Source organism: Lepisosteus oculatus, chromosome 14 (assembly GCF_040954835.1).
Source record: "Lepisosteus oculatus isolate fLepOcu1 chromosome 14, fLepOcu1.hap2, whole genome shotgun sequence".
NCBI lineage: Eukaryota > Metazoa > Chordata > Actinopteri > Semionotiformes > Lepisosteidae > Lepisosteus > Lepisosteus oculatus.
In genome coordinates, this window is record NC_090709.1 from 3,970,825 (window position 1) to 3,997,420 (window position 26,596).

At 47.2% G+C, this 26,596-nt stretch overlaps 2 protein-coding genes and 2 non-coding genes across 4 annotated transcripts; 2 read left to right on the forward strand and 2 right to left on the reverse strand.

Annotated features, from left to right (window-relative positions):
- Positions 1-1,395: 1,395 nt before the first annotated feature.
- On the reverse strand, positions 1,396-6,651 carry LOC138242703 (uncharacterized). Its single transcript, XM_069198266.1, has 7 exons — positions 6,541-6,651; positions 5,372-5,411; positions 4,452-4,645; positions 3,978-4,132; positions 3,095-3,483; positions 2,678-2,886; positions 1,396-2,030 (listed from the first exon to the last, which is right to left on the reverse strand). Exons 2-7 carry the CDS (start codon positions 5,385-5,387, stop codon positions 1,842-1,844), a joined length of 1,152 nt encoding a protein of 383 aa, XP_069054367.1. The 5' UTR covers positions 5,388-5,411; positions 6,541-6,651; the 3' UTR covers positions 1,396-1,841.
- Positions 6,652-8,964: 2,313 nt separating this feature from the next.
- On the forward strand, positions 8,965-16,209 carry LOC138243385 (uncharacterized). The gene is made up of 4 exons (XM_069198951.1): positions 8,965-8,981; positions 9,631-9,783; positions 13,800-13,850; positions 15,612-16,209. Exons 1-4 carry the CDS (start codon positions 8,965-8,967, stop codon positions 16,207-16,209), a joined length of 819 nt encoding a protein of 272 aa, XP_069055052.1.
- A 6,114-nt stretch (positions 16,210-22,323) lies between these two features.
- trnad-guc (transfer RNA aspartic acid (anticodon GUC)) lies at positions 22,324-22,395 on the forward strand. The gene has a single exon. It is a non-coding gene; the product is annotated as a tRNA-Asp (tRNA).
- A 266-nt stretch (positions 22,396-22,661) lies between these two features.
- trnav-cac (transfer RNA valine (anticodon CAC)) lies at positions 22,662-22,734 on the reverse strand. Its single transcript has one exon. It is a non-coding gene; the product is annotated as a tRNA-Val (tRNA).
- Positions 22,735-26,596: the final 3,862 nt, after the last annotated feature.

Consider the following 26,596-nt stretch of genomic DNA (forward strand, 5'->3'; position numbering starts at 1 on the left):
AATATTTTTTCCCAACTGTTGAGAGAATTGAAGTGTGAAAGAGCGTGAGGTGTTAAAGTAGCTCCTGTCAGGTTTATTATATTGCTGTTGCTTTGTTTGAATATACTGTTATCTGTTGTGGGAATTAAAAAAAAATCATCTGTGTTAGTGTGGGCGTTGCTCTGTAAATGGCTGAATTAGCTTTTAACTCATCATTCTGTATGGTACAAAACAGAGCAGAAGATAGATAAGAATAAGATAAGATTGATCCCGAAGGGAAATTGATGTGTTACAGCAGTCCAAGACAAGCCAAAAAAAACAGACACCAGAATAGATGAAAAATTAAAATGCGTACAACAATACAAAATAAATATAAAAAAATCACTTAAATAGAAATATAAAAGACTCTTTTCACAGGTCCCAGGCTCTTACACAGTCGGGTCTCTCTGGGGGACGGCGTTTATTAGAACATCTCTCCAGGCTCCGTTCTTGCGCCTGTGTCTTCTGTAAGTCTCTCTTTCAGCGAACTCAGAGCAAGAGCTGCTGCCCTCTAGTTTTTACTGAAGTAGGGGGACGAACTGACATCACCTCTTCATGTGGTTTAAGCAGCTGGAGTCACATTAGAACGTCCCCAGATAGGGTGGACATAATATGGTCGCTACTGTCATGAGTCTGTTATGCAGCTGTCGCTGGGAACATTTTAATATTTAACTGAAACTGCTTTCCAGTGAACATTAATACATGCGTGAACTAATACGAATGTCATTTAGTAACGGCGAACTTCACTGTCTGTCTTTGTTCGTAGCTGTATTACAGCTGGTGAATGTAGAGCCATGTGCGATGTAGAGCCATGTGCGATGCGTGGTGTGTGAGAGTGGGTTTTCAAAGATCGTGGGGAGCAGAGTGATCTGAAATGAAGGAAAGGCACGTTTAACTGGGGTGTAAACCTGAAATGTGTTCGGTCACCTCTGAGTGTCAGTTGAATAGATGTGTTGTCTTTTGTTATTTGGATGGGACTCCACCCTCTTGGCTCTCAGGGTAAAGCAGGGATATGGAGAAAAGGTTGTTTAGTCAAATGGAACGGTACGTTTTTGGAGAGAAGCCAGGGTCTCGGCTTCCACCACAGGGCTGGTCGGCTTGTTCCACACCCCTGCCCCCCTCTGTGTACAGAAGACCCTCCTGTCCTGACTGGAGAAGCTCACCAAGCTGTGTCTGGAGAGAAGCGAAGGAATAAGCTTCAACAACACGGCCGGGCAGCTTGTTCCCCAACCCCACCACCATCTGTGTACAGAAGAGCTTCCTGTCCTGACTGGAGGAGCTCACCCAGCTGTATCTGGAGAGAAGCCAGGGTATCGGCTTAAACCACAGGGCTGGGCAGCTTGTATCACAGATGGCAAAGGAATCAGACTGCTCCCATCTAGACCATTTTATTGTGCAGTTCCATTATTTCATGCCATACAGATGGGGATCAGGCACATGAATTACACCGTGTGTGGGGGATCCCAAGTATGACATTGTGGAGCTATGTGACAGTCACCCCCCTCACTTAAGCTGTCCAATTTCCATTAATGAACATAGTCAAAAAGGTGCATTTGAAATGTTCTGCAGTCACACTAGAAACATGGACATAACCAAACCCCCCTGCTGTAGATTAGCAACACCCTAGCCTTGATCCTACTCTGCATGATAACCCCTCACCAGAACCCCAGGAGCAGGGAAAAGCGATTCCCATCCTCCATGACATCATAAATCACCACATGACATCATCAAGAAACTAGACAGATGGCCAAGCAGGGACCCCATTATAATGCAGGAAGCGCAGAGGCCGTGAGAGAGCTCTTCCTGGTCCTTGTCCTCCTGCCTCAGACTCCGATGGCCATGTCCTGGGGGAGGCTCAGCTGCTCCAGTTCTTGCAGGGCCCGGTCGTACTCCCTCTGCAGCTGCTCCGCAGACAGATTGGAGGGGCGCAGGGCCAGGAAGCTGTAGGCGTCTTCGCAGTGAGAGAACTTCTCCCCCACACTGGAGCAGCAGGCACACAGCACCTGGAAGGACTGCAGTGTGCGTGTGCGTGTGCGCAGATCAATTGTGTGTATGTGTTGCATTGATGTACACAGTACAAATGTGTAGTGTGTATACAGTATAGTTGGGTGTAGAGTGTGGTTGTGTGTATTGTGTATACAGATCAGTGGTGTGTAAAGTGTGTATGCATTGATGTATGCAGTACGAATGTGCATGCATGTGTAGTGTGTCGTTGTGTGTATTGTGAATACAGATCAGTTGTGTGTACAGTGTGTGTATGCATTGTGACGATGTGTACAGTATCAATGTGTGTGTGTGTGTGTAGTGTGTATGCGTTGTGTTGATGGATATAGTATGAATGTGCATGCATGTGTAGTGTGTATACAGTATAGTAGGGTGTAGAGTGTGATTGTGTCAGATCAGTTGAGTGTATGCATTATGTTGGTGTGTACGGTGCCATTGTAGTCAGAATGTGTGTAGTGTGCATTTGTGCACAGTGTGTAGATGTGTGGAGAAAAATGGCAGTTATTAACTCTAAAATGAATGACTGTCCTAAAATATCATAGTTTCCTTATTTCCAGCTACTGTAGACAGCTACCCTTCTGACTGACGGAGGCTCCCACTGAAATTCTTGAGAGAAAATCACACCACCGATCTGCCCCCCTGCCCCTCCACCCACCTGCTCCGCCTCATCCAGGCTCTTCAGGTACTCCTCCTTGAAGTCCTGGATGTAATCCAGGAAGCTCTCTCCCGCCTCTGTCTTCTGCCCCAGGCTGGCAATGGCCACCCGGGCCGTGTCGCAGAAGTTGTGCAGCCTCAGCAGGATCTGCTGGACACGGGACAGGCAGCGCTGCACCTCCTGCAGCTGCTTGGGCTTCCCGAGCTTCCCTGAGGGAGAGGGAGAGAGGGAGACGGGTGGGAAGCAAGCAACAGGCACAAGGCAGGGTTCACCCTGGACAGGACAGCAGTCCATCACTCACACACCCTGGACAGGACGGCAGTCCATCACAGCACACACACACAGACACACACATACCCTGGACAGGACACCAGTCCAGGACCAGGCATGGACACCCCCCTCAATCGGCACGCTTACCTATTTCCACCAGCACCTGGGAGTAGACGGCCTGCATGCGGTTGAGCTCAGCCGCGTTGTCCCAGATCTCCCGGGTGAGGCAGTTGTCCTGCCCGTAGAGGTGGCGCAGCTCGCCCTCCAGGGCTCTCAGGCGGGCGTTGTTGCTCTTGTCACTGTAGGCCCAGCAGCCACCCTGGCGCCGCCTCTTCTCCACCAGCTTGTCCTGGATCTGCCGGCCCACCCGGGCCTTTTCCTCGTTCAGGTGGGCCAGCCGGTCCTTCAGGGCGTGGGCATGCGCCCGCAGTGCCTCCGCCTCCTGCGTCTTCTTCTCCCTCTCCTGCTGCTCGCTCTCGCGGACCGCCTTCACATCGCTGCAGGTGCTGGCCACGCTGCTGTTCAGGCTCTCGTACCTGCGGTCGAGAGAGAGAGAGAACAGGCAGGAGGAACTGAGTCTCTTTAGTCTGAAGGGAGTGTAAAACTTTCTGAAAGCGTTTGAAAGTGGAGAACAGAAAACACCTCTTTGCACAAAGTGTGGTGGGGGTGTGGAACAACCTGCCCAGCTCTGTGGTTGAAAACTGGCTACTTTCACACCATTGCAGCCTCAGATCCATTAACCATTAATACAGGCTAGACCGGTTAGAAATGAAAAAGATGACTTGGCCCTTCTTATGTTTTCACGACAGAGAAAAACGAGTGCCTTGGGGGGGGAACGAACGTGAGACTTGACGTATCGTTCAATAGCCTTTATCCATTTGCACAGCTGTTCAGTTCAACCCTTCCATCTTGAGGCTGACTGAACTCCGATTAAAATGATGAGAATGATATTTAACCCCCTTCCCCAAGAGAGCATCAACAGACCCAGCAGTCGCAGCTGGAATTCCCCAGAGAAAATAAAGATGCGTACTTTTCCACGATGTTCTGCACGTCGGAGCACATCTTCTGGATCAGGGTCTTGGACAGCTCCAGGCTGACCCGGGCCGACTGCATTTGCTGGTCCCTCACCGCCTGCCGAATTGCTGGGAACACCCGTTTCATGATGTCGGTCCCCACGTTGGCACACTTCGGGGGGGGGGAAGAACCGGAAATGAGAGAGAAAGGTAAAGTTACTTGTTCCCTACCCCCACCACTCTCTATGTACAGAAGAGCCTCCTGTCCTGACTGGAGGAGCTCACCCAGCTGTGTCTGGAGAGGAGCCAGGGCATCGGCTTCAACCACATGGACTGGGCAGCTTGTTCCACACCCCATCCTTTGTGTACAGACGTGCTGCCTCCCCCCCCATCAGTTTTAAATACACTTCCAGGCAGTGGTCCACTACACGAGCATCACTATTAGTGCTGATGGGCCAGCAATAATGATATTTAAAGTACGCGTTGCCTACCTGTAAAAACGTAGCCGCCGTGGAGATGCACAGCTTGCGCGACTCCGTCCCCCGCTGGTGGACTTTGGTCTCCAGATCCGGGTACTGGCAGAGGCTGAAGTAGGACACCTTGAACAGCACGGCCGCCTTCTGCACCACGGAGACCAGCTCCTGGAGCTGGATCACCGACTGCACCGCATGGAAACCGGCCTGGACTGCGCCCGCACGCAGGCGGAGAGAGAGAGAGAGAAACCGGACAGGAGGCCGCGTTAAAATCCGCCGCGAGCCGGCGAAAACAGCCCGGCAGACGGATAAGACGGGAGGGGAGGAGAGCGTTCAAATGCAGCTGCCTCGGCTGCTGCAGGAAAAGCTCGTCCCAGAAACAGGGAGGAAAGAACCGGGAGTTTGCGCCATTCCCGAAGGAGGAACCACAGCGCTGTTTTCACTTAAATCCAAAAATAAAAATTAATTTTCTAGAACATCGATGAGGAAATGGTGGTAACGGAGATCTAATAAGCGGGTCTTTTAGTAGTAACGAGTAACTTTTTTTACTAGTTGTTTGAGGACGCCTCATTGTTGAAGAGGGCCGAGCGGCTGATAATTCGGCTCTTTTCCGCCAGAGGGCGCCCCAAGTCCTATCAGACTTTCATCAGGTCTACGCGTTCCCACACCTGAAGCCATTTGGACATAAGGAAGAGATTCCCGAGGATAATATAACCACCCGCGGCTGTTTTGGCGGGCATTCATCTTCGATTTTGTAAATTAGATCTCACTTGACGCTGCTCAAGAACGTCATCCTTGATTTTCTCAGACTTCCGTCCTTATAATATAACGGGATGAGAAGTTCCTTCGTTTAACAGCGTCTGATCTTTAAGCCGACTTGTCACATGGCATGCAGTCGGTGATCCTTTTTTCGACCTCGGAGGTACCAACACACCTACCTTTGTTCTCTGCCATTTTTGTTGCTGATCTTCTTAACTTCTGGAAAAGAGAGAGACGAAGATCAAAATGGTTTTTTTTTAATAGCTTGGTTTCTCCCTCCCTCGTCTTTTAAAAAAATCTGTGGTCAGTATCTGCTCTTCCTTTCCCTGCATCTCTGTCACCCTAAGCGTCACCCAGGCGGGGCTCCACACTGGTGGGGGGTGGAGGGGATCCCCGTGACCCGGAGAGAGCTGGAGAGTCCGGAAAGGCGCTATATAGGTGTAAGGGGGTTGAATAATATGACCTGTACCCCCCTTTTGGGTAAGAGGAAACTTTTTCCAGGGTCCTTCATTATAGGGGCAGCTCCAGCGTGCGTGTTTGCTTCTTCGCTGGCGAGTAGAGGGTCGCTGGTGTGTTTCTGCCGGTGCCTCGCTGTATCTAATGAATTAATTCCTTATATACAAAGGGGCGGAGCGCGGAGCAGTGACTCTGTGCCTCAGGGTCTGCCGGTTCCAATCCCGGGGCCGGCAGAGGAAGCCCTTCACCCCAACTGTTCCAGAGGTGCTGTATAAATGGCCGACCCTGCGCTCTGACCCCCAGCTCCCTGTCGGAGAGCAAGCTGGGGTCTGTGAAAAGACACATTCCTCATGCAAGAAATTGTATAGGGCTAGTTAAAGTAATCTCATCTTATTTTATAGCTGCTGCCTCTACCGCGTTTGCTGGGGATTGGAGTGAAGTTGCAAATTCTTACTGAATGACAGTTCTAGTGCTCTTCACGCGAGACAGGGGAACCCGAAAGAAAGCCACGCGCGTGTCCCTTTTTAATCCTTATTGCGTTACGCATCGGTCATTAAAACCCCACACAGACGCAGATCTGAACCTTTCTGATTGGAACAGGAACCCCGAGACACCCACACTCCTGCACCGTGAAAGAGTGCGGCGGGGATTCATTCCACGCAGAAAAGCAGAAACGGACACACACGCTGGGTTTTTTTTTCCGTCCACGTTTCGGCGTGGAATTACGCCTGCTTAACACACACACACAGGACAGGACACCAGTCCATCACAGGACACACACACACTGGACAGGACACCAGTCCATCACAGTTCACACACTCACACTCCATGCTCGCGTAGGATCGGCGCATCCGTGTGACCCTGGATCGTAGATTAATCTCGGCGTACCCACCCCGACACAAAATGCAGAGCAAAACCCGCAAACCCGCAGGCCGGCCCGATCAAGCGCGGCAGCACCGGCAAGCTGATCGCGCGGGGCAGCGGCCACGCAGAAGAGGACCGAGCTCAAATACGCACCGAGGAGCTGCTGGAAACGCGCGGAGCCGGCTGCGCTTCTGAAAAGGGTCTGATCTTCGCAGCGTGAAAGGAATAAAAGCGTGCGAGAGGAGGAGGAGGTGGGGCAGGTTGGTGATACAGACCTGTGTGCGCGCGGCCCCGCCTACCCCCTCCCCTCACCCCGCGCGACACGCAGCCTTTCCTGCTGAAACGGGTGATTTCTGAAGAGGTGGGAGTTTTCCAGGCCACTCAAGATAAGAACAGGCGTCGGCTTTCCTCAACCGTCCGCTATCCAACCAGTCTGTGTCTCTCGGGGCGCGTCCCCAGTCTCTGTCGCGTCCTGCCTTAGCTTCCGTGTGAACACACCTGCATCCACGAGGGGCCCGTTCAGCCCGTGGGACCCCTCCGCCCCCTGTTTGCTGGTGAGGAATTAATTGTTCCGAGGAGCTCATCTAGCTGTGTCCCGAGAGAGGCTTCAACAACAGGTTGGGCAGCCTGTTAATAATAATTAATAACTCCTTACACTTCTATAGCGCTTTCCTAGACTCTCCACTCTCCAGCTCTTCCAAGGTCACGGGGATCCCCTGCAGCCCCACCTGGATGATGCTCAAGTCCGCTCAGCACACAGCAGCTCTCAGTGGGGAGGAGAGCAGAGGGATGAAGCCAGTTCAGAGAGGGGGGTTATTAGGAGGCCATGATGGGTAAAGACCAGGGGGGGAATTGGGCCAGGACACTGGGGTAACACCCCTACTCTTTCCCAGAAACACCCCGGGATTGTTAATGACCACAGAGAGTCAGGACCTCGGTTTGACGTCTCATCAGAAGGACAGTCCAGTGTCCCCGTCACTATACTGGGGCATCAGGACCCACACAGACAGCAGGGTGAGCGCCCCCTACTGTCCCCCCTCACACCTCTCCCAGCAGCAGCCTCAGCTTTCCCAGGAGTCTCCCCTCCAGGTACTGGCCAGGCTCACACCTCCTGAGCTCCAGTTGGGGGGGGGACTGCCAGCTGGCCACACCCCCACCAGCCTTTGTGTAAAGAAGCGCCTGCTGTCCAGTTTGAAACCCACTTTCGTGCAGTTTATACCCCAGCCCCGGGTTGTGCTTCACCATGAGCAGTATGATACTGGGGAAAAACTGAAACTGGACGCCAGCCAGACAAACGGAATCTTTATTTTTTAGACTGACTTCTGCACTCGCAAATGCTGACTGTTAACATACCCAAATGTGATTTTAAGAAGTTCCCCGATGGCCTGAGGCTATTTGGATGACGTTTTGTTGAGATAAAGATGAATGTAATGGAGCAGGGAACAATGATCCGCAGACCTCAATTGAACCGAGCCTATAATATAAATTCAATCAGACTTTCACTCTTTTCCAGGATTCAGCACCATACGTGCTGATGGAGTCTGTGAGCAGAATCTGTGTGTAACCCTGTACCCAGATAGTGGCAGGAGCTGTGAACTCCTGCTGCATTCACATGCTAAGCTCTAAACTTCACGCTGGCTTGAGCACAGATGCTTCTCACTTCGTGTCCCAAATTCCCAAATGGGGAATGTTTAGACTAAACTCCTGACAAGTAAGGAATGTTTTAAGTGCTTTCCGACTCCTGGAGTGTCCTGAGAAAGCTACCTCAAAGACAGGAGGGGGAGGGTGTAGAGAAATGTGTATATATAAGCTGTGTAGAGGCATGTCTCCTCTGAGCTACTAGAACTACTATAGTCCTTCTTGTGGTTCCTTGTATGCCTACTATAAAGCTTGGCTGGACGAACGGACACTTCAGGCTCGAATCTCTTGGTTTCTACAATGCCAGGTGATCTGCTGGAATATCGTCAAGTATAACAGTGGTTAGGATTTATGGTGCGTATTTTAATATCTGCACTTTGTTAAACACAACAATATGATCCTAATAAAGCTTAGAAGATATGGTCTTTTCAGTATTTAGGAGTTAATTGATCTGAGGAGCTCATCAAGCTGTTTCCTGAGAGAAGCCGGGGTTATCGGCTCCCAACAGCATAGCTGGGCGGCTTGTTCCCCACCCCCACCCCCCTCAGTGTAAAGCAGTGTCTCTGTTTCTCAGTTCCATATGCCCTTTCACGGAGCTCCTGTTTCTCTTATCTTTTTCAGACATCCGCTGGGTTGACATTGTCCCCGGGGCCTCAAGGGAAGGCATGCTAAGAGCATGCTGCTAACAGGCCACTGCTGGAGGGGGTGGGAGTGTTGGAGGCCAGAGGCGTGTTCTGGCATGCCCCTTCAATAGCTTCAGATCACTCCAGATCATCTTACTGTGGCTACTGAGGTGGATACAACCCTCCTGCTCATGTCCTCTGGCGTTCTGTGAGTGTGTGAGCCCAGCCGTCTCCGTATTGAACACTGTCTCTCTTTCACACGATATGATACTGTACTCCAGTTTGGCATTTTGCCATGTTAGTATTAATTTAAAATTATGCCAAAAAAAACTAACTGGATTTTTATTGTGTTCCAGATTCTTGTAAAGCAGAGTTTTTATGATTTATTATTATTTTATTATTGAGCCCACTCCTGAAAGGTAAAAGGACTTATCTTCTGTAGGACTTGTAATCCAAACCTCCAGACATCATGAATGTAGTAGTTGATATCAGTCTGAAGTTGACTCCAGCTGTGGAAATCCTGATATTCGAACATACTGTACACTCATCCCTCAGGAAATGGGGACCTTGCTTACGAGTACTGACTACTCTGTCACTGACAAAACATGATACAAAACATTTTACTGTCAGTGTGGGACACCCCCTTCAGACTAAAGAGACTCAGTTCCTCCAGCCTGTCAGAGTGGGACACCCCCTTCAGACTAAAGAGACTCAGTTCCTCCAGCCTGTCAGAGTGGGACACCCCCTTCAGACTAAAGAGACTCAGTTCCTTCAGTCTGTCAGTGTAGGACACCTCCTCTGCACACACACACACACACACAGCAGTCCTTCCAGGTGCTGTGTGCCTGCTGCTCCAGTGTGGGGGAGAAGTTCTCTCACTGCGAAGACGCCTACAGCTTCCTGGCCCTGCGCCCCTCCAATCTGTCTGCGGAGCAGCTGCAGAGGGAGTACGACCGGGCCCTGCAAGAGCTGGACCAGCTGAGCATCTCCCAGGACATGGCCATCGGAGTGTGAGGCAGCCGGCTCCTTCCCCACTCTCCCGGCAGGAGGAAGACAGATAGGTACTTTATTCATCCGGTAAAATTCAGGTGCTACAGCAGCCAGGCACAGTCAACACAGCACAGTACAGATGTAGTAATACAGTAATACAGTAATACAGTAATACAATACAATAACTAAATGAAATGGAATAAAGAATTACAAACAAAACAGAAAGGCACACAAAGCAAAAAAATGAATATACAGAACAAAAGGAAGGTGTAATAGACAGTATAGATATTACAAACTCCCAAGCACATTGCAAAGAGTAGGTAACTATTGAACAGTTGTGAATAATAAATGAATTGCCTATTCCACTTCCACCTATTGCACTATAAACCAGATGTAGACAGAGCGTCAGTAACACAGAGCATCAGTTGTTACAGAAGAATCAGGTTTCAGGAGTACAGGTATGGTGTTGCAACAGGTCAGTGCCCCTGGCCCTGCCCAGACATACTGACGAATGGCAGAAGGCACAAATGATCTTCTGTAATGGTCCCTGTCGCACCCTGAGTACTGGGAAAAGCTCTTTCACAGCTACAGCACCTCTGCTGTTTCTGCAGGATAGTTAGTCACTTGGCCCTGCTAGGCAGTCTGTTTACTTTATTGATGTTAAACAATCAAGCAGTGTTAAACAACTGGAGGACCTCACCCAGTCTTTTCTCAGGACACAGCTGGACATCGGCTTCAATGATAGGGTTGAGCAGCTTGTTCCCCACCCCCACCACTCTCTGTGTAATGAAGAGCCTCCTGGCCTGACTGGAGGAGCTCACCCAGCTGTGTCTGGAGAGAAGCCAGGGTATCGGCTTCAAATACAGAGCTGGGCAGCTTGTTCCACACCCCCACCGCCCTCAGTGTAAAGTGGCGTCTCAGTCTCTGAGTTCCAAATGCCCTTTCAAGGAGCTCCTGTCTCTCTGCTCTTTTTCAGACGTCCGCTGGGTTGACTTCGTCCCCGGGCCAGAAGTAAAGACATTTTGAAAGTATAACAGAGGACAGTGCTGGAGGGGATGGGAGTGTAAGAGACTGGGAACATGCTCTGTCAGACCTCTTCGACAACTGTAAATCATTTCCTGCCACAATTGAAGCTCAAGTCTGCACAAGTCTCTGGCACTCTGTAAGTGAGTGAACCTAGTCGCTTCTGTCATTAATTTCAACTGGTCAGGTCTTTTTTAACATGATTTTAGAACAGGTTTTGTATTTAATTATCCTCCATTTTGGCATGTTTCTTTGAATTTGAAATATGTTTTCATGTTGTACAAAAAAGTAACTGGATTATTTATTGGTCCCAATTCTCATGAGCGAGTTTTGTGTTTTATTTTTTTACTATTGCACCCACTCCTGAGCAAAGCGTTTATTTTCTGTAGCTTACAGTCGAAAGCTTCAGACATCATGAATCAAATAGGTGATATCATTCCAATGTTGACACTATGGCTGGAAATCCTGACATTAAAAGTCGGACTAAAGAGACTCCAGCCTGTCAGTGGGGGACCCTCCCTTCAGACTAAAGAGACTCAGTTTCCAGCCTGTCAGTGTGGGACACTCCCTTCAAACAAAAGAGACTCAGTCCCTCCAGCTGGCAGTGTCGGACACTCCCTCAGACCCTGACGTGTACTCTGTCTGGTTGCTGAAATCGCCGTACATTGCTGTTAACACACATGACTCTGGTGATTTCACTGACACTTCACAGAAAAGGCTCATGTGAGCCCCTGTCCACAGAGCTGGGTACATTAGTGAGAGAAACACAGAGGGCTGCTTGTGTCAGAACACTGTAATAGGGTCTGCAGGAATGCCTCCTGGTAGAGGTGTCTGCCGAACGGTGTGGGGGCAGAGCAGTCAAGACCCGGTGCATCGCCCCCTCCACTCAACTGTCCTGCCCCCTCAGTTTTGGACAAAAGGACTTTCACCTACTTAACTCGGGCCCTAAAAAAACAGATGTGCTTTGTCAATGGTCAGATAAAGAACACGAACCCCCGAATTCGCAGGTCCTGCATCGGGCTGTCTGATGTGCCAGAAGGGCTATCCGTCCATGAACAGCACCTATTCCATGGTGTTTGCATTCCTGGGTGTCAACATTATTATAAAGCAGCTTGAGAAGGTTTCCTCTAGGTAACAGGTAAGGACAGGTAACGAAAAGAGCAGCAAGGCAGCACAACGTTTCAGCCTGAAGAAGGCTCCACGGCCCGAAACGTTGCCTTTCTTTCCTTTGTGGCAGGGAATAAACCCATTACCCGTCCCTTTGCAGCATTATTACGATCTCGAGGGCTCGGGTGGACCGATGCCTTGTAGAGTTTATCCTAATACTTAAGAGTCATTCTATAACGAGGACCGTAGTTATCGGAGTCTGTGCCTGCTGTTTTCTTAATGTGGAGGGGGGACTCCTGGGAAAGCTGAGGCTGCTGCTGGGAGAGGTGTTAGTGGGGCTGCACACTGGTGGGGCTGGAGGGGATCCCCATGACCTGGGAAGAGCTCTGAGTGGAGGGTCAAGGCGCTATATAAGTGTAAGCAATTATAAATTATTATTATTATACTTCAGGACATACAGCTCCACTTGCCATTATTATTATTATTATTATTATTAACGATTCAGAACGTTGGTGCATTTTGCTACTCCGGGCAATAATAAAAATAATCGCGCGGGCGCTGGTGAACGTGAAACCGGGCTTCGTCGCTCAATGCCAGATGGCTCATCGGTATCTTCGATCACGACCGTCAGGGGCCTGGTTGCGAAATTCTGCTGGGGCAGTCACAGCGGCTCTGTTTCACTCCCCCCCTCCGAATTTCAGACGGCCCCCCTACAGATTTTTCCCCTGGAGCAGTTTAGTAGGGGCGGGGTTCTGCAGCCCTGCGAGTCTTATATGGTGTTTCTTACCTGTTCGGAGCACTATAAAACAGGCTCAGAGAAGGGCACACTTTCAAAGTCCTCCGGGAAGAGCTGAGAGAGCTTAGTACAGCCGTGAGTCTAAAGGCTTTTTTTATTAATATGCTCTAGGATGCCTTACTATATCCATTTAGCCTCCGTTGTCCCATCTGCTGCCTTTGCCATGTCCTTTCGATTTGAACCAGTCAGGCTTGCAGTCCTCCTGTCTCTCCTGGTCTTAATGTGGGGGGAGGGGTGTGTGTGTTTTGTCCGCTGGTCAAAGAAAATGATTAGTTGTTAAGAGGAGACCAGATGCTCGTTTTATGAAAATTTGCACACCATTCCAGTGAGCTGTGAGGCCGCTAGAAAATGCGGCTGAAACTTGTGTAGACTTGAAATCGGTGTGTGCTTTCTCCACTTGATACCTCCCCAGTAGGGTATCTCAAGCAGTTTGTTGGTCTATCAGCTTGTATTTTAGTTCATCTCAAACCCAGCTGCTCTCCATCGGCCGTGTTCAGCTGGTGTTCTGGCATAGGAGCGGCAGGGGGTGAGAGGGAAATAACTTTATTATTTTCTTGATATTAAAAAACACCCTCTTTCTCTTTGCAGGACAGACGTTTCAGTGCCTAAGGTCGCCCACAAACCTGCTTCAAGATGTCTCAGTGTCGCGGTAAGCATGTTTTGATCTGTTAACCCGATTCGTATATTGTGATTCTCCGACTTCAGCTGTGGTTTTTGACCCCTCGGTGTCTTATGGAGGTATAATGAGGCTTTAGGATTCACGAGCTGAACCACAGTGAACTGTCTTGATTTCAGTTATTGAAGGTGTTTGCACAAGGCAGATGTGCAGAAAGTTTTACACAGACTCAAGGGCTCAAGGTGTTCATGCTGGACGCTCTGGGTTGGGAGGGTTTTGACATGGGGGACGTGGGGGTGAAGAAAATATTTAAAAAGCCTTTTTTTTCCTGAATGTCTCTCTCAGACCTAGTGCCTGCTGATCAGCAGCTGATGAATGACATGGAGATGTTCAGGGATATGGTCCCGGCCGCCGAGAAGACAGCTTTGCTCTTCCACCTGTCCTACCTGTGTCTAGCCACCCACCCCAAGCTGGAGAGGAAACTGAGGCTCAAGGCCACCGAGAGCCAGCAGCTGTTCGCCTCCTCCGAGGTCCTGCTGCTCCAGGTGGGTCTGTCTGTCTGTCTGTCTGTGTGTGTGTGTGTGTGTGTGTGTGTGTGTGTGTGTGTGTGTGTGTGTGTGTGTGTGTGTGTGTGTGTGTGTGTGTGTGTGTGTGTGTCTACCTGCTGCTCCAGGTGAGTCTGAGTACTTACTGCTCCAGGTTTGTGTGAGTGTGTGTACCTGTTGCTACAGGTGTGTGTGTCTCAGTTGTGTGTGTGCGTGTGTGGGCACCTGCTGCTACAGGTCTGTGTCTCAGTTGTGTATGTGTGTGCACACATGCTTTGACAGGTGTGTGTGTCTCAGTTGTGTGTGCAGAAAATTTAATAAAATTTAAAATCTGGAAAAAATATCATTTTCAAGGGGTTCTACAAATGAACTTGTATCCCATACATTTAGTTGGGTCTTGGGAGATCCCTGGGAGGCTTCCATACACTCCTACAAACTCCTACATGGACTTTGCATATTCTCCCTGTGTTCATGCAGGATTCCTCTGGGTGCTACCATAGTACAAAATCATACTGGCAGGTGTATTGTTCTGACACCACTGAATACCTTATTTTACCAACTAGGAGAAAGTACTGCGGGATCCTCTTCTGCTGTTGGGATCAAATGCATGAGAATGCATCAACCCAGTCAAAACTCTTCATCGGTCACCCAGTAACCTCAAGATCACAAACCAGAAGTAGCCCAGGGGATGAGAGGCAGAGTAATTTATAAGATCACTTTATTAACCCTATACAGTTTCTTGCATTGGGAATTTGTCTTTTCACAGACTCCAGCTTGCTCTCCATGAGACACACAGATAGGGAGAGAGAAGCTGGGGGTCAAAGCGCAGGGTCGGCCATTTATACGGCACCACCTGGAGCAGCTGGGGTGCAGGGCCTCGCTCCTCACCAATGGAGTAGGATTGCCCTACAGTATGCACACATACAGTCCATAGGAGTTCGTATTGGCCCCGTTCTCTCAGGAGGCACACAGTACAAAAAGACGGCACAGTGTGCATGGCATGTTACAAAACGGTAAATAACGACAGTCATGACAGCCCACCATCATGCACAACCCAACACCAACAACGGGCAGTGCTGGACAGTAAATGCGCAATAACTTCAGTAACGCCAGCAAGAAGAGCAGAGCGCGGAGGCGAGTGGAGTTCAGCAGCTGTAGCGGTGAATCATTCACGCTGCTGCCCTCTGATGGCGAACAGGGGGAGGGTCCTTTCACTGGGTCCCAGGCTGCTTTCAAGCAGCAATAATAATAATAATAATAATAATAATAATAATAATAATAATAATAATAATTGCTTATGCTTATATAGTGCTTTTCTGGAAACTCAACTCAAAGCGCTTTACAGGTAATGGGGACTCCCCTCCACCACCAACAATGTACAGCCCCCACCTGGATTATGCGACAGCAGCCATAGTGCACGCTCACCACACATCAGCTATCAGTGAGGAGGAGAGCAGAGGGATGAAGCCAGTTCAGAGAGGGGGACTATTAGGAGGTCATGATTGGTAAGGGCCAATGGGAAATTTGGCCAGGACATCGGGTTTACACCCCTACTCTTTTCGAGAAACACCCTGGGACTGTTAATGACCACAGAGAGTCAGGAGCAGCAACCTTAGTTTTTCAGCAGGAGGACGTCTCCCCCCCCCCCCGTCTCTCGGCTCGCTGGCTCGGATTCTCCTGTCCCATATGGTCTCAGTGGTGGGGGGCTGCAGGCTTCCACACAAGAGGGGTCACAGTTCCCCACCCCATCTCCTCCTCCAGGTATGAGAATCTGAGCAAAGGCGTGGGCGACACCTGCAGCGACGTGGTCAAGACCAAGGCGGACAAGGAGCAGCAGAAGAAGGAGAAGACGGCGGAGGCCCAGGCCCTGGAGGGACAGTGTAGCAAGCTAGACGCCTCAGTCAAACAGCTACAGGGGGAGAGGAACCAGCTGGAGACGGACATCCAGGACAAGAACAAGGAGCTGCAGGGCCTCATCAACAGCATCAGGGAGCGGGACCGCAAGTTCGGCATCGTGGCGGCCGTGGTGCCCATCCTGGGCGCCATGATCAACACCATCCAGAAGACCACCAATGACCCCAAGGACAAGGCGGCCGTGGAGTCCCTCAAGGTCCAGCTGGAGGAGCTGCACAGCCGCAAGGATGCCAAGGTGTCGGAGCTGTGGCAGAAGGAAGAGGAGCTGATCCGGCTGCAGCTGGACTATACCAAGGTCCAGATCGACATGGGTAGGCGGGCAGGTTGCCGGATCGTGGGGCCACTGGGATGTGTTTTATGCGGGGTTTTGGCTTCAACAACGTGGCTGGATGGCTTGTTCCACACCCCTACCACCCTTTATGTGAAGAAGCCACTCCTGTCCTGACCAAAGTCCTGCTCTCGGCTTCAAGTCCATAGTGAAGTCAGGATTTAGGGAAATGTGATTGTTTGCTTGTAACAGACCTGAGCTGTCACCAGAGTTGAAACCGGTAGGTGGGTGGGTTGCTGGACCATGGGGAGCCGCTGGGATGAGGCTTGTCTGCCGGGGTGAGATCGCGGCCTCAGCAACCCCGATTCCCAACGGCAGTTTAGGACAGGCCTGTCCAGGTCCGGCAGCTCGGGGCACGAAAACGTCCTGTTTGTAACCTCCAGGCTCGGCTGGCAGATCGGTAACTGACTGAGAAGCAGATCTCAGCCAGCTGCGTCTCGACCAAATTCTGGGTGTTGGCTTCAGCAACATGGCTGGGCAGGGTGATCCCCACTCCCCCCACCCTTTGTGTTAAAGAAGCGCCTCCTGTCCAGCTGCGTCTTGACCCAATTCTGGGTGTCGGCTTCAGCAACACGTCTGGCAGGGTGTTCCCCTCTCCCCCCACATTTTGTGTAAAGAAGAGCCTCCTGTCCAGCTGCGTCTTGACCGAATTCTGGGTGTTGGCTTCAGCAACATGGCTGGGCAGCTTGTTCCCCACTCCCCCCACCCTTTGTGTAAAGAAGACCCTCCTGTCCTGACTGGAGGAGTTCATCCAGCTGTGTCTTGAAAGAAGCCAGGGTATGGGCTTCAACAACACGGCTGGGCAGCTTGTTCCCCACCCCCACAGCCCTCTGTGTAAAGAAGAGCCTCTTGGTTTTATCTGCACCCCTGCAGAGTTCTTCACTTTTCAAGGGATGGTTTTATCCTCAGGTAGCAACGTATCAATATGAACAACAAAGGCTAATGAAATGTAACTTTCTCTGCAGTAAGCTTAAAAGGCTTCAGCACTAGTCCTGTCCATACAGATGCAGCCATTCAAAATGGGTGAGGTATTTCGCGGCATACCCTGATGGGCGTGTCGCGGTATCACGCAGTTCACGTGTGTCACGTGGCTAACTATCCGACGTCGTCTTGTAAAACCGCCAGTTGGAGCTTAACCTCTCATGTACAGCATTTGAGCCTTTAATTTTGAACTGTGTATTACAGCATGTTAATCATCAGTCATTAAAATGTTGGTATATTTTATGAAAGCAAGATTGCTCAGTTGGACAAAAGTACACAACCTACCTTTATCAGAAATATTTATGCATCAAAGCCTTTACTGAAGATATTACTAATAGTATTAATAATGGATGACTTTGGACAAGCTGTATACTCAAAGTATAATTTCTTTAGCACATTTGTACAAGCACTTGGAATCTGTCCAAGCCATACTTTGTCAGGCATTTTGTTTTACTTCAACGGGCATAAAAACTTCCTTGCTTTTAACAGGGCGTTTCATAATTTCTAACTACGAAAATGATTTAAAATGCGACACCTATCATTCAACTAGAGCTTAAAATATCACAAGGATCCTCAAGAGCACAGCAAAGAGTGTATTAAAAGACACTTGTATTTATCAACGCTTTCTTTTCCGTATACCAGATTTTATGGAACCACTTCAGAGGGGTGTTCCAGGAATCGGCACTTTAAAGAAAAAATACACACCGGTATTCCATTTCTCCCTAACGATTTTAAGCATCGAAGTATTTAACTAGCATGTGAAATAGCGTGTGAAAAAGTGGTAGTTTTAAGCTTTTCTGCTGATATAATATGGAATCGCGTATCTAAAGAATTCGTGTGCTGCGACAGGGCTGTGTACGGCTGTTTCGCCTGGCTGTTCATGCGAGCTGTCTTGTAGCTTACTGGTCTAGGTGTGTGACTCCCAACTAGCAGGTTGTGTGTTCAAATCCAGTTGGTGCTGGACTTTTCATTTTTATTTATTTATTTTTTAATCGCGTAACATAAACATATTACCGTATGCAAACTGTACTGTATACAGTATGTATATGTATATTTAATGTCTTAACTGTGCCCATTTAAGTATTGAATATTCATATCTAATTTTACCACTGAAGGGAAATCTTAGTAGCTGAGCATAAAAAGAATAGGAGCATACTGCAACGCGTGTGAAGGCCATAAACGATATCAATCTTGGAACATAAACATACAGTATATGGCTGGTCTCGGTACTTTAAAGAAAACATACACAAAACATGGTTTCATTATGACCAGAATCAGTCTTGAGATATTTTTAACTTGATTTACAGTATTTGAGAGGTATGTCTTAACACCGATACTACAGTGCTTAAGTACTGCTCACGTATATGTTTCTAGGTTTATATTATGCATTTCATACGGTCAAATTACTTTTGAGCAACTAATAAGAAGCGCGAAACGGTATGCGTTTTAGTTTCGTTTTGTGCTGGGACCCGTGGATTGATTAGAGATATCAAGTACATACAAGTCATTTTTTAAATGTTGTAGTTCGCACCAGAAACAGCACTCTCTCTGCCTGTCATAGACGTTCAGGAAAGGCTGAATGAAGTCATGTCAAGTACAATAATTCGGTGATCAATAATAACAGTTGTAGGACAGTATATAAGGAGGATAAGGATTTTGAAGTTGACTCGAAATCTGATTTTATTGTTTAAAAGATCCATGAAAATGTCACTACTAAAGTTAGCTGGTACTGTTGGTATTATAAGTGGCAAGTAGAGCTCATATTTTAGATTTTGTGTAGTTGCTAGCGTTGAACTGTGTGTTGGATGCACATGAATTGAAGGAATGGGCAAACATAGCTGATGCGGATCCACAGAGCCAGCATATTAAGATGTTTATAATTAGAGGCAATTTGTTTAAATAACTAGGTATGGATACTGATGTGCAAGAGAGGTGGAAAGGCTGTTTCCTTAAGCCAGCACTATAAAATGTTTTATTCTCAGTGAGATGCTGCCATTTCATAGTGGGTTTCTAACACTGTGTATGGTTCCATCCACACAGTGCCTTTACTTCCATCCAGTTCTAATCTCTTTATCCAGTACAGAGGATTTGGAGCCTATCCCAGTAAGCGATGGACACAAGGCAGAATACACCCTGGACATAGCGCCAGTCCATCACAGGACAGACAGACACAAACACACACACACCAGGGCCAGTTTAAATCTAACCTCAGAACCTTTCTTTTCAGAAGACTTAGTGTCTGTATCTGCTTCATTTTCTAATTTTGGTAGCACCTCTAACTGCTTGTCTTTCTTATATGCATTTACTTTGTCATCTGTGGTCCTTTTATCTGTTTTTACTTCTACTGTATTGCTTTGAGATGCCACCTTTAATGGTGATATATCAAATAAAGTTTTTTATTATTGTTATAGGGAAACATGATCAGATTTTCCCTGGTTCAGAAAAAAAGATCTAAAGTATACTAGTTTGTCATTCTTCTCATTCCCTTTGCTAAATGACTTTTCATACTAATCTGATCAATCTAACTGCCAGTTTTCTGTGCTTTCTCTATCCTGCTATATTTGCAATTATTCTGAAACTTTTCATCTTGAAATAACTCATTTCTAAATACCTTTTTCACTGTTAACATCTTGCAGCAACTCTGCGACAAAATATACACTCTGACAGTTCATCCTGCTACCAACATTAAATAAAACAAATCTTAAGATTTCTATATTTATGTCTTTATTTAGTGGTTTCATTAGTGACAAAGGCTAAACTTTCTTGGAAAAATGTCTTTTATGTGTTGCGGAAAAAACTGACTTGCTTTAAGAAAATATGTTTACAAATCCTTTCACCTGGCATTTTCGTAGTTAGAAATCATGGAACGCTGTGTTAAAAGCAAGGGAGTTTTTATGTCTTTTGCAGTTCTTTTGCAACATGAATATAATTATATCGTTATTAATTTTTTGAGATACGCGATTCCATATTATATTCCCTTTTAATCAAATTCTAAAAGTATGCTTGTTGACTCCAGTATCATGTTAGTTAAAGACTTTGATGCTTAAAATGTTTAGGGAGAAATGGAATACTGGTGTGTATGTTTTCTTTAAAGTACTGAGACCAGCCATATACTGTATGTTTAAGTTCCAAAATTAATATTGTTTATGGACTTCACACGCGTTGCAGTATGCTCCTATTCTTTTTATGCTCAGGCACTAAGATCTCCCTTCTGCTTTGTGTAAGGATGGTATCAAAAGCAATCTTAAGTGGTGAGAAAGCTGTGCTCAATGTATTTAAAGGACTTAAAAGTAAAAGGAGATGCTTCATATTGCTTGACTAATTTTAAAAACTAAGTTATAAATGCAGACGCTCCCTCGGTGCGCTGCTCTGGTACGCCGGGTCTTACACAATGCCTGTCTGCCGTTAGCGTTACAATATACATACCCAACACTGCTTGTACCCATCTATCATGCAAATAAAACACCTTGAATTGAATTGAATTGAGGGGAGAGGGGGGAATACTAAAGCCAATACTGGCTCAATACCCTCAATGGGCTTTGACGTGTTAATGCGTTGGTTTAACAGTCCGGGTGTGGCAGGCTTCCAAAGTCAACTCGACTCGATTGGAAGACAATGAACGTATTTTAGCCCTAAATGAATTAATAGCAAACATGGTTTACATAAAATACATTTATCCAAGAAAGTTTATAATAATACGATCTATAGTTGAAATCTGAGCCTACTTTAAAAATAAAGGAAAAGCATTTTCAGAGAGCAATCACGCTGTGTTTATGTAGAAAAAGCGATTAGGTTTATGAGCAATCTAATTACCTATTCGCTTAAAACGCTATATAAATTAAAGTTTATTTAGAGATGAATGATCAGTGTCGCAGTTTAAATCATGGGAGTCAGGAAACTAACACACAGCGCCACCGGATTTAATAACGCAATAAAAACGCTATAAAATAATGTGACTAGGCACAGAAAAAGTTTACAGCACAGTACAATAATAAATGCTGACCATGACTTTAGAAGCATAAATTACTTTACACTCAATTTAAACACAAGCTGTTTTTCTGTATGAACCTCTAAGCTGGTTCATACAGAAAATGTAGAAATGCATTAGCCTGATTATGATTAAAAAACACATAATTAAACACGCGTTTGCGATTTAAATCAGAACACGATTTAAATCAATATAAATGTTTATATTGTAACGCATACTGTCCAGCCTCCATTTCTCTATAAAAATTTATTCTGTTGCACACACACACACAATAGAAGCAGGAACCGCTGTCAGAAGGGAAGATATGTTCAAAATATCGCAAATATCGATCATGTTGCGATATTTTGAAATATAAAAGTCAATTGATTGTCCATAATATCGCTATTCTATTTTTTCGAAGAAATGTTTGTTAAAAGAAAAGTCCAACACCAGCTGGATTCAAACACACAACCTACCAGTTGGTAGTCACGCATCTAGACCAGTAGGCTACAAGACAGCTCACATGAACAAGAAGGTGAAACAGCCCTACACAGCCCTGTCGCAGCACACGAATACCGTTATTAAATTCTTTAGATACGCGATTCCATATTATATTCCCTTTTAATCAAATTCTAAAAGTATGCTTGTTGGCTCCGGTATCAAGTTAGTTAAAGACTTCGAAGCTTACAATGTTTAGGGAGAAATGGAATACTGGTGTGTATTTTTTTCTTTAAAGAACCAAGACCAGCTATATACTGTATGTTTATGTTCCAAAATTAATATTGTTTATGGACTTCACACGCGTTGCAGTATGCTCCTATTCTTTTTATGCTCAGCTACTAAGATTTCCCTTCAGTGGTAAAATTCATTATCTAAAACGGGCACAGTAAAGACGTTTACAGTAAGTCTTTCTACGACAGACCAACGGACCACGAGTGCCCCTGTCGGTCAACCAATCACGCACCGCGGTACCCCGCGTCATCTTACGTCATGATACGCGACACCGCAGCCAATTACCTGTGGTACGTGTCTGTACCGCGCACTTTGAATGGCTGCATCTGTACAACCCATTTGTATCTGCTAGGCGGCGCAGTCGTCGTCCACAAAGAAGGCTTTGAAAAGCGTCAAAGGCAAGTCATTCCGAGTTGGTCGTTTGTGTTTTCCGTTCAGACGCGAAATGCTGAAATGATCTCTCGTCTCCTCGGTTGTCATTTCTGCTCCGTAAAGGAATCACAGCACACTGGGTCGGGACACGATGCCAGGGGTCGGAGCTTGCGACGTCTTCCTCGTTAGTATAGTGGCAAGTATCCCCGCCTGTCACGCGGGAGACCGGGGTTCGATTCCCCGACGGGGAGTAGTGTTTCTTTCACCTCTTCAGAGAAAGGACTGCCTTTCACTTCTCTGTTTTCTTTCACAGCGTCGTGCACCTTTTCATTGCTCTCGCTTTCAGAGCCTCCGCACGGCACACGACTCGACATCAGGAAGCACATTGAAGTGAAAGCAGGAAGCGCTGCGACATGCACTGTGCAGATCCCGCCACACTAAGAGGTGAGTGGGTCTGTTCGATCACAGCGCTAGGTGAATCCCCAATCCCCTTTTGTGCGTGGCGACAAACGAAAGCTGTTTCCACCCGGTTTCGAACCGGGGACCTTTCGCGTGTGAGGCGAACGTGATAACCACTACACTACGGAAACAGTGGTAAGATGTGCCCAGCGGCCCAGCGCTGAGCTTCGCCAATGCGATTCAGCTGCTTCCAGTGCCTTTATTGGAGTGCGCTGATGGACCGTGCTCTCTCTCCAGAGACCAGCACGCCTGTCATGGACGGAGCAGGAAAGGCGGCGCCACATTCTACAGCCCTATCCACGCAATCGACGAAATCGGGCTACTGAAGTGGAGAAAATCGCCTCTCCAGAAAGTGCAAATATCATCTTGGAGAGTATAAATCCTATTGCCGAAGGTCAGCCCCGTCTACCAGAGTAACCCTCCCACAGCGATGATCAGCTCGTCTCACACGCGAGAAGTTTCGGTTGGAAACAAGCGCCCCCTCTTCTCGCACGTTTTGCACGTTCGAGTGGTTTTAATGCTGCTCCTTCGTACACGGTGCTGATCTTTTGGAAAGCAGGAGGCAAAACCAACACGTTCTCATACCGGGAGTCGAACCCGGGCCGCCTGGGTGAAAACCAGGAATCCTAACCCCTAGACCATATGGCAGCGAATAACCACGCTGTTCCCGGCATCATGCAAGCAAACTACATAAATATGAGAAAACACGCAAGAGAGTTGTCACAGAGTGTCGAAGGGTCGATGTATACTGGGGCTCAGTTGAAATGCAACGTCAGGACTTTTCCGAATTATGTCACACGAAGAGAGCACAGCCTTTTCCGCCCTGCCACGTGTGTATCAGTAACTCGCCGTGATTGTATAGTGGTTAGGAGTTTGCGTTGTTGCCGCAACAACCCCGGTTCGAATCTGGGTCATGGCAGAATAGGGGTGTCTGCTTTTACTACTTTCACGAATGAAGGCAAAAAAAAGCCAATCGATGTGAACGAACTGCGCTTTGCAGAGGAGTACTGCCTGACTGGATCGTTGATGAAAGACAGAGGCCACTCCGACCTCTTCTCGGTTTTCTTCAATGACTTAATAAGGATCTTCTTCACATTCGCCCATGCAGGGGAAGCCAGTTACACCAAAGCAAACGCAGGAAAGTGCATTTCAAGCAGAGACCAGGAGGGACTTGTTTACACCGAGAGTGGTCGGAGAATGGAACAATGCGCCCAGCCCTGTTGCTGGAGCCGATTCTTGATGAGATCTTGGGCTCACTAAGAGGCCCCCGCTGGATGCTAATCTTTCTGTTGTTCTTGCAGGTCCTGCGCTGCTTTTGAGCCGACAGAGCTCGTCCTGGTCTGTCGGCACAGCCCAATTGCAAATGATCAGCTCCGCGTACAGAAGGAACGTGCGTTTGGTACAAGAGTGCACGAAGGCACCGGAAATACATTGGGAACAAATGACTGGTCTCTCAAGACCTCTGTGAAGTACAGGAGCGTGCAAAAAGAGGCTTTTTCCACCCGGTCTCGAACCGGGGACCTTTTGCATGTTATGCAAACGTGATAGACACTACACTAGAGAAACCTGCAGGGACTGCTGCTGGTGTCTCGCTTGCGTTTCGGGCTGAAAATAATTGTCCCAGTAAATGCCCAAACCCGTACAGAACTGGTGCCTCGTGAGAGCACACTACAACAGTGTGATCTCCTGTCCCAGCATGAGGAACAGTGAGCTTGTCTCTCAATAATAATAATACAGTATGATCTCCTGTCCCAGCCATAGGAACAGACAGTGAACCTGTCTCTCAATAAAAATAATAATACAGTGTGTGACTTCCTGTCCCATCCTGAGGAACAGACAGTGAGCCTCTTTCTCAACATTAATAATACAGTGTGTGATCTTCTGTCCCAGCGTGAGGAACAGCGAGCCTGTCTCTCAATAATAATACTACAGTGTTTGATCTCCTGTCCCAGCCTGGGGAACAGTGAGCCAGACTCTCAATAATAATAATAATAAAACAGTGTGATCTTCTCTCCCAGCATGGGGAAAAGACCGTGAGCCTGTCTCACAATAATAATAATACAGTGTGTGATCTCTTATCCCATCCTGAGGAACAGACAGTGAGCCTGTCTCTCAATAATAATAATACAGTAGGTGATCTCCTGCTCCAGCCTGAGGAACAGACAGTGAGACTGTCTCTCAATAATAATAATACAGTGTGTGATCTCTTATCCCATCCTGAGGAACAGACAGTGAGCCTGTCTCTCAATAATAATAATACAGTAGGTGATCTCCTGCTCCAGCCTGAGGAACAGACAGTGAGACTGTCTCTCAATAATAATAATACAATGTGATCTCCTGACCCAGCCTGGGGAACATACAGTGAGCCTGTCTCTCTATGATGATAATTCAGTGTGTGATCTCATGTCCAACTCTTAGGAACAGACAGTGAGCCTGTCTCTCAGTAATAATAATACCGTGTGTGATCTCCTGTCCCAGACTGAGAAACAGACAGTGAGACTGTCTTTCAACAATTATAATACAGTGTGTGACCTCCTGTCCCAGACTGAGGAAAAGACTGAGTCTATCTCTAAATAGGATCTCCTGTCCCACCCTCGGGAACAGTGAAGCAGACTCTCAATAATAATAATACAGTGTGATCTCCTGTCCCAGCCTGGGGAACATACAGTGAGCCTGTCTCTCAATAATAGTAATACAGTGTGTGATCTCCTGTCCCAGTCTGAGGAACAGAGAGTGAGCCTGTCTCTCAATAAAAATAATACAGTGTGTGATCCCCTGTCTCAGCCAGAGGAACAGACAGTGAGCCCGTCTCTAAATAATAATAATACAGTGTGGTATCTCCTGTCCCAGTCTGAGGAACACTGAGCCTGTCAATCAGTAATAATAATACAATATGTGATGTCCTGTCTCAGCCTGTGGAACAGAGAGTAAGCCTGTCTCTCAATAATAATAATACAGTGTGTGATCTCCTGTCCCAGACTGGGGAACAGTGAGCCAGACTCTCAGTAATAATAATAATAATAATACAGTGTGATCTACTGTCCCAGCATGAGGAACAGTGAGCCTGTCTCTCAATAATAATAATTCAGTATGTGACCAACTGTCCCAGACTGAGGATAAAACAGTGAGTCTGTCTCTCAATAATAATAATACAGTGTGATTTCCTGTCCCAGCCTGTGGAACATACAGTGAGCATGTCTCTCTATAATAATAATATAATGTATGACCTCCTGTCCCAGCCAGGGGAACATACAGTGAGCCTGTCTCACTATAATAATAATACAATGTGTGATCTCCTGTCCCAGCCTGAGGAACAGACAGTGAGCCTGTCTCTCAATAATTATAATACAATACAGTGTGTGATCTCCTGTCCGAGTCTGAGGAACAATGAGCCTGTCAATCAATAATAATACAGTATGTGATGCCCTGTCTCAGCCTGAGGAACAGAGAGTAAGCCTGTCTCTCAATAATAATAATTCAGTGTGGGATCTCCTGTCCCAGTCTGATGAACAGACAGTGAGCCTGTCTCAAAATAATAATAATACAGTGTGGGATCTCCTGTCCCAGCCTGGGGAACAGTGTGCCAGACTCTCAATAATATTAATAATAATAATAATACAGTGTGATCTACTGTCCCAGCCTGAGGAACAGACAGTGAGCCTGTCTCAATAATTATACAGTGTGTGACCACCTGTCCCAGACTGATGAAAAGACAGTGAGTCTGTCTCTAAATAATAATAATAGAGTGTGGGATCTCCTGTCCTAGCCTGGGGAACAGTGAGCCAGACTCTCAATAATAATAATAATAATAATAATAATAATAATAATAATAATAATAATAATAATAATAATACAGTGTGATCTACTGTCCCAGCCTGAGGAACAGACAGTGAGTTTGTCTCTGAATAAAAATACAGTGTTATCTCCTCTCCCAGCCTGGGGAACAGACAGTGAGACTGTCTCTCAATAATAATACTGTGTGAGCTCCTGACC